This window comes from Vigna radiata, chromosome 4 (genome assembly GCF_000741045.1).
Source record: "Vigna radiata var. radiata cultivar VC1973A chromosome 4, Vradiata_ver6, whole genome shotgun sequence".
NCBI classification, from domain to species: Eukaryota; Viridiplantae; Streptophyta; class Magnoliopsida; order Fabales; family Fabaceae; genus Vigna; species Vigna radiata.
The window spans coordinates 6,288,142-6,295,415 of NC_028354.1; the positions used below are offsets into that span (position 1 = coordinate 6,288,142).

General features: G+C 35.1%; 2 protein-coding genes across 7 annotated transcripts; both read right to left on the minus strand.

Moving 5' to 3' along the window:
• Positions 1–415: 415 nt before the first annotated feature.
• LOC106758069 (phosphatidylinositol N-acetylglucosaminyltransferase subunit A) lies at positions 416–6,665 on the minus strand. 6 transcript variants are annotated; one of them, XR_002667497.1, is made up of 10 exons: positions 6,461–6,665; positions 6,205–6,354; positions 4,989–5,561; positions 3,717–3,871; positions 3,430–3,520; positions 3,218–3,334; positions 3,037–3,140; positions 2,600–2,690; positions 2,221–2,362; positions 416–933 (listed from the first exon to the last, which is right to left on the minus strand). XR_002667497.1 is itself a non-coding variant. In XM_014640979.2 (10 exons), exons 2-10 carry the CDS (start codon positions 6,328–6,330, stop codon positions 2,428–2,430), a joined length of 1,272 nt encoding a protein of 423 aa, XP_014496465.1. In that variant the 5' UTR covers positions 6,331–6,354; positions 6,461–6,665; the 3' UTR covers positions 2,301–2,427. The 6 variants fall into 6 exon arrangements, 3 of the variants coding, with proteins under 3 accessions (XP_022635430.1, XP_014496465.1, XP_014496464.1); XR_002667495.1 differs by having other exon boundaries at positions 416–942; XR_002667496.1 differs by lacking the exon at positions 416–933 and adding an exon at positions 1,514–1,532.
• On the minus strand, positions 503–1,006 carry LOC106758289 (transcription factor TCP20-like). The gene has a single exon (XM_014641225.1). It carries the CDS (start codon positions 1,004–1,006, stop codon positions 503–505), a length of 504 nt encoding a protein of 167 aa, XP_014496711.1.
• Positions 6,666–7,274: the final 609 nt, after the last annotated feature.

A 7,274-nucleotide genomic window follows, 5' to 3' on the forward strand; every position in this document is an offset into this window, starting at 1 on the left:
GTTGTATTGCCTAAGTGTTAGTTTAATGAGAAGAAAATATTTTTTTTAAAGGAGAGATTAAATTAGCATGAGAGGATATGAGAAGTGAAAGATTGACAAAGAGGATTATGTATGGGACATTCCAGACAACAATTCAATTGTAATTGATCTGAGAAGCCTCTTTGCATATTTGTTCATTATTATATTTTGTCTTATCTAGAAACCAGACAAATGTTTAGGTTTGACGTTTTGGTTGATACATGGTAATAACTATTTGTAATCAGCATATCTAAAAACACACCAAAGCGTAGTGATATTAACGCATGAATAAACATATGAATGATATTTGAGATGGGATAGGAAGAGAAAGATAGAAGAAAATAGATTTTGCAACAAGAATTTGAGTAAGACTAAATAATAAAAGTAAACCTCTGAATTTGTTTCCTAGGATGTGTGGATTAATAGTATTTATGCACTTTGCTTATGTGTCTACACAGTTTAAACCATGGTTAAATTTGATAGTTTAATTGTCACAAAATCCTAAATCAGAATGTTGCATCCACTCAAAGTCGAAATGGAAAGGGGGAATGGGCTGTTCTGTCCTTGCAACCGCAGCAATGGTGACTAAGTTGGTATCCTGAGCAGCAATTGTGTCTAGTGGCACCAAGGTTGTGGTGGTGTTGGCCATTAAGGTGGCGGCACTGTCCACCGAGGATGTGATGGAAGGCACAATGCCGGTACCAGTGGCGGCCACAATGGCAGGTTCAGCCTTGTGTAAGAGCCATTCGATGGTCTCACCGTCGGTTTTCTTGCCTAGCTCACGGGTGAGTTGGAAGATACGAGCAGCACAGATTGCTGATAGACGAACTCGACGGTCTCTTCCATTTACCTTGATGTGGCGGTCCCTCTTCATACCTCTGGAAGAACCTCTCTTGTTTCTCACCATTGAAGAACCTTCATTAACTGAAAAAGATTCATATTCTCTCTCTACTACACTTATGTTATTCACTGAACCCATTGAATTCATGGTTTTGATCATCCAGTATTAGCTGCAGCAGCAGGTTTATATAAACTGGTTTTTCATACTCCTTACTCAGTAAGAATATTATATTACTATTAATATTAATGTTATTACTAATTATTAATATTATTAATGTTAATATTATTAATGTTAATATTATTATATTACACACAATTATGAGGGCAGGGATTGACTGCAGTGTTTATTCTTAAGATTCATAATGATAATTAATCAGGCCAGCGCATGATCAGAGTTTGAATATCTGGTTTTCTGAAACTTGTATGGGGTAAAGTCATTAATACTTTTTTGTAACTCCCTCTTGAAGTAATTAAGCATGAGGGCATCATCCATAGGAAACAAGGAGCGTAAGAGGTTTCCATTCAAATTTGGCCTGTGTTAACCAGTGGCGCCTTTAGAAAGTGAAATTGCCGTTACCAAATGCACTGAGAATAAGCCATGGCAACCGTTTTGCAGTCACTGATGGCACTACAGTTCAAATTTTCAACGTTCTTAGTTGTCTTCTCTGCATGGACTTTAACAAAAGCTGAGTAAATAATCGCTATCCTCTCCATAAACAACCCAGTTATTTATAAGATATTAAATAAGAGAGGGGTATATTTATTTCCGTTAATGAACCACATTGTACTTGGAAACATAGTCAAATACACTTTGATGAAATGTTAGAAACATATTCTTTACTATTTAATGTAATTTATTGAAAATTACAAAATTGTGTTAATAAGTTTCACTGTCTAACTCATGATTTGTAGTTCCTAATAAATTTATTTAACGTGCAATAGAAAATGTAGAGAAGCATGTTTAAATAGTGTGTTGCTAACACTGATCTCACTAAGAACCTAAGATTGTGAGTGAAATTAGTCCAATTCTATATACCGAGGCCGCTGCACCCTTCATGTGAAAGCACTACATATCTGTGTTCTGATTTTATGTGGGCAAATTATTTATTAAATAACATTTATTTTCACTCCATGTAAGGGAGGAAAAAAACCTCATTTCACAGAAAGAGCCGGTGCTTATTTGGATGTCAGTGTCACTCTACAGTTTCTTCTACAGGTTCATAGTTATTAACTTCTTATGGTTCGAGATGCTCTTGTACAGAAAAAATTCGAACCTTGATTTCACACTTCAATTTAACATGTTTGTCTACAACCCTCAACAAAGTAATGCTGACAATAATATTAACACTAATTAGAACATACCGCACAGTTTTCTCTGTACAGAATCCATTTCAGCCACACATGTATCTCCATGACCACTCACGCAAAGGATTGATGATTATCTCCATATCAAGATCTGGGACCTCGGATTAGTGTTAACGTCATGTGTATTCTTTTTGTTATTCTGCATATCATATTCGTGGCAAAACAAAAACTCCGTGATTCGGCAAAAATAATGGATCACGCTACTCATTTCACTGGGTTTTCTTCCAACATATCTTCATCACAGTTGTGAGGAAGACTAAAATCTGACACCTCTTCAATATCATCTTCAGGCTAATAATGAGAGATATACAACCAATATGGTTACCAAAACAAAATAAGATGAAAATGTCGAACACATTCAAGACAGTCAACCTACCTGCCATAATTCCAATAGCTGCCATAACAAGAAACCAACAATCATGACCAAGCAAAACAGCTTGCCCGCCCACGCTCCACAGAAGAGATATCTACAAGAACAGAGACTGTCAGCACAGGTAGAAGTAACTCCTTAGGTCATTACAGCAAGTATACTTTAAAATTGAAATGGCATCAGTCTTTGAATAAAGAGGAAAATCTTAGAATTATCATAATCATAATAATATCATGGTATTAAGCTGTTGAATGAAGATCCAGAAATACATTTCTATACCAAGTGTCAACAAGCATGTGTTACTAGCAGATTAAACAAAGTTATGGTGAAGTGGTTAACAAGGTCACATAAGTCAAAACTGAATGAACATTGGAGTTCCTATTACCGTATCAACTCTATGTTAGCATCGCAAGCAAATTGAACCAATGATGTTTAGAGAGTACCGTGAGAGTCTTTCAAGAAGATTTTGGTTGGAGCACTTCAAAGCACGATCATATACAATTTCAGTCCTTTTGGCAACATCATGCCAGTTGTAGAGTTCTCTCATCTACAAAAATTAACATTAAAAGAGGGTCTAACTTAGCCACTAAATGCATCCGAAAGACTACGTCATCAACAACTCACTCGATTATGCATGACTTGCGGATCAATCTTTGGCAGCATAGATATTGCCTTTTGAATTGCATGCACCATATCACCAGGATCAGGCTCTGCCAAAACAATCATTTCATCGGGCAAAACCTATAAGCAAAGAAGCTAATTGGTATAAAGTCCCTCAAGATAGCAGTATATATTCTTAAACTGAACCAGTATAGAGGGAAATACTTTGCATCTACCTCAGGAACTCCTCCGACTCTTGTGCTCACTGTCAATAATCCACAACTTGCAGCTTCTAATATGGCTATACAAAAAGCTTCTGTTAAAGAACTGAAACAGTGCAAACATTATTAATGATTAAAATATATATGCAATTAAGCATTGTAACAGTAGCTAACATGAGAACCCGTAACAATGAAAGAACTCTAGCGCCTAGGACTGCCCAATGTCCACACTTAGACAACAGAACTATAAATCCATTGTTCCAAAGCTTAAGATAAAAAGAGATTTGCTACAGGAGCCAAACCTGTTTAAGAAGATGTGCCCAGATATCAGAACAGATCGAACTTGTACATGTTGCACAGCTCCCAACATTTCCACTCGATCTTGAAGCGAATGCTTTTCTCTCATCTCTTCCAACCTCACACGCTTAGGTCCATCACCTCCAATAATGAAACGAACCTTCGAATGGATATGTGTTATGCCTTTGAAAGCATATGATTAAAAAAGAAGAAACTAATCAAATCATTTCTATAGCATTACATATTTCTCTTGGAACTTGCTTCTGGTATGTGCACACTATAATGTTAATGATAATATATGCCTAAATCTGCCAAACACGGCTATTTGTTCTGTCAATAGATAAAAAGTTACATCACAGCGCAGACACATGCCTGAAAATTTTTTGGAAATATAAGCAGAAAGTTCATTCCCGAGCACTTTTCAAAGGATTAGTACTGTCTGCATTGGCCAAAGTACCATACAATCTTCAAAAGAAATGCCTATATACTAACTATCTGAATGCAGCCCAAGTTGGATATTCATGTACATTTTTTTACTGAATATTGTAAGAGGAGGATCGGGGAACATCGATCTTTCATCACCTATTTAAGCTTGGATTTTAAAATTAAATGAGATCTCTCACACATGTCTGAGTTAGCTGATAAGAATTTATTGATATTGAACAATAAATGACAAAATTAAGAAAACTATTTTTTACTAACATTCCTCTGTGCCCTATGTAATTCTTCATCATGAAAGTAGTCTCCTGTATGAAACTATATGACGCCCAATTTTCAATCAGATGGTAATTCTCCAACTCATCAGAAAGCATTATGAAAATAACTCATTAGGGAATGCTGTGGCTTTATAATCACAGCTGATAAACCATTGCATCACATGTTTATTATTGCTAAAAACTCAAAAATTCAAGGATCTAAAATTACAAAAAACAGATATTTAGTGATAGCACGAATTACAAAATTATAATCCTACACATAGAATTGAAGAAAAGGCACAGGTACTTCAGGTATTGCATATATTTGATACACAAACTAAAGCCATGAAGACCAGTACTTGGGCTTTTCTCAACAGCATCTATAATATCATTCAGTCAGACCAACAGAAAAAGTGCACACTGAAATTTTACCAAAGTTTGCAACTTTGAACACTGTAATATAAAGCTAAAGCACTCTGAACAGAGCGTTTAGCTTATTCACATCTCTTCCATGTAAGAAACTGAAATCAAAATTTCCTACTTATGCAGGGCAAATTAACAGTGTTTTCATCATCAACTCACATTAGGATGTAATCGGCATACTTCTGGAATGACTTCAACAAGTAAATCAACTCCCTTTCGATAAACCAATCTGCTGATAACAACAATAACAATTTCTGGTCCGCTTGGACGATTCACTGCAGGCTTGAAAATGGCAGTGTCCACAGCATTAGGTACGACAAAAACCTTCTCAGGTGGCAAACCTGACCGCAGCACTGTGTTTTCCTTGCTTGTATGGGAAACACAAATGGCTTGACTCACATCTGCCAAGGTAAACTGTAACACCTTGTTCATGTGAATACTTCCAACATCAGAAAAACCATATAGTGAATGATCTGTAAACACAACCTTGTATCCCATGGTTCTTGCATGCATAAGAGCTTCATGACAAAATGTTGAAAAGGCTTGGTGTCCATGCACCACTGTAATTCTTTCTCTGATAAGAATAATTCTAATAATTGGTAGTAATCCATAGAAGGTTGGTAATGTATTCTGCATAACAAACGGCCTCCATGGAACATAGTAGACTTTCAGACCACCAGTCATATATCTGACCCCAGACCGATTTCCATAAGAATGAGTTGCAACCACCACCTGAATAGTCATTTTATTTGAATTCACTTCATTACAAACACCCTCAGCATAAGTAAGAAAAAAGAGTAAGTTACTCTCATTCCCCTATAATTCGCATTTACAGCATAAACCTTCCATCCACATATATAACGGAAACCAATCTCATGTGCAACTAGGTCCAAGTGCCGCTAAACCTAATCAATTTGTTAACTCAAGTGTCCACTTGGTTTGCAAGTAAATCAATTTATAGAACACGTCCCAATGCTAAAGATGAGCTTAATATACAGAACTCGTCTAAATCAACAATTCAGAATCAATTCTACCAAAATCTAAAACAAACAGGCACTAAATTGTTGGATTGTCTACAGTCAGCGTGTACAAGCGTGTTCACTCATTAGTAACTTAAAATTGTAAGACGGTTCATATTTTATCTCGATAAATCAAAATCAAAATTGAAAATTTGAGATTTGAGCCACCGAATCTCATCATAAAAAAAATCATACTGCTTTGAATCTATATCCCCAGTTTACAGCTACCCAAGCATGTTGAATCGGCCTAGTGGAACCTCCAGTTTAGTTCTCATCAAAATGAAAGCGTAGTGAGAAAAAAAAATACAAAAGCTCTCATAATTGAATGAATGAAAGAAAGAAAAAAAAAGGCTTACCTTGTGGCCTAGCTTGAGCAAACACTGTGAGAGGTAATATATGTGATTCTCCACACCACCAAAGTTGGGATAGAAAAAATCTGACACCATCAGGATTCTATGCTTTTGAGGATCACCCATCATCATGTCCCCTGACACACGTACATCTGCCTGCATCATAACAGTAATCGGAGAAATCAACACGCTATGGAGGCTCTGCAAACCCTAATACGATTGAGAAATGAAAGACTCAACTAGAGTGAAAGCAACGACTCACTTGAAGACGCTTTATTGAATACCCGTGACCTTCCAACAATGGTGGAAGCAATGACTGGCTCAATGAAGAAGCTTGTGTGTCTCACCAGAAAAAGAATATGATCACAAAATCCTTGCCAGAAAAATAGATTTGAAAACCGAGATTCAGTGTTCAATCCAAACAGAGAATGTTACTTTCCAGCGAAAAGAACACAAAAGAATTTTTCTGCCACTTACCAATTTTGAACTAGGGTTAATTTATCTAAATATTTACCAATCCTAATAACTTTCATGTTCCAAATTTTGCTAAAATAAAATAAAATAAGAAGGGTTAAATAAGTTTTTAGTCCCGGACGATTTTAGTCCTTCAACGCTAGAAAACTCTAATTTTATTTTTTTTATCAAATTTTGTTAACTTTATCTGTTATTTCAAACGCGTTTCTCAATTAACAATGAAGCAAAAATGTGTCAATGTAAATAATCCAAATGTTATAATCAAACCGCAAATAAAATTTAAAAAAATTGGTAAAAATGACTAAAACCATAGTTTTTTAGAGTTAAAGGACTAAATTGTACCTTGAAAAGAATTAAAAATATATTTAACTCAACATAAAATATCACCATAACATTTTAAATAAATAAATAGTTTCTCTTATTGGTGAAAAGAATATCGTCTTACACTTATATAAATTAAGAAATTATCAACTTTTATATATATACATATATATATATATATATATATATATATATATATATATTGAACTCCTGCAATAATTATCTCATAAATCCTGTTTTAATAAACAGTATAAAATTATATTCATTAGAATTTAACGGGG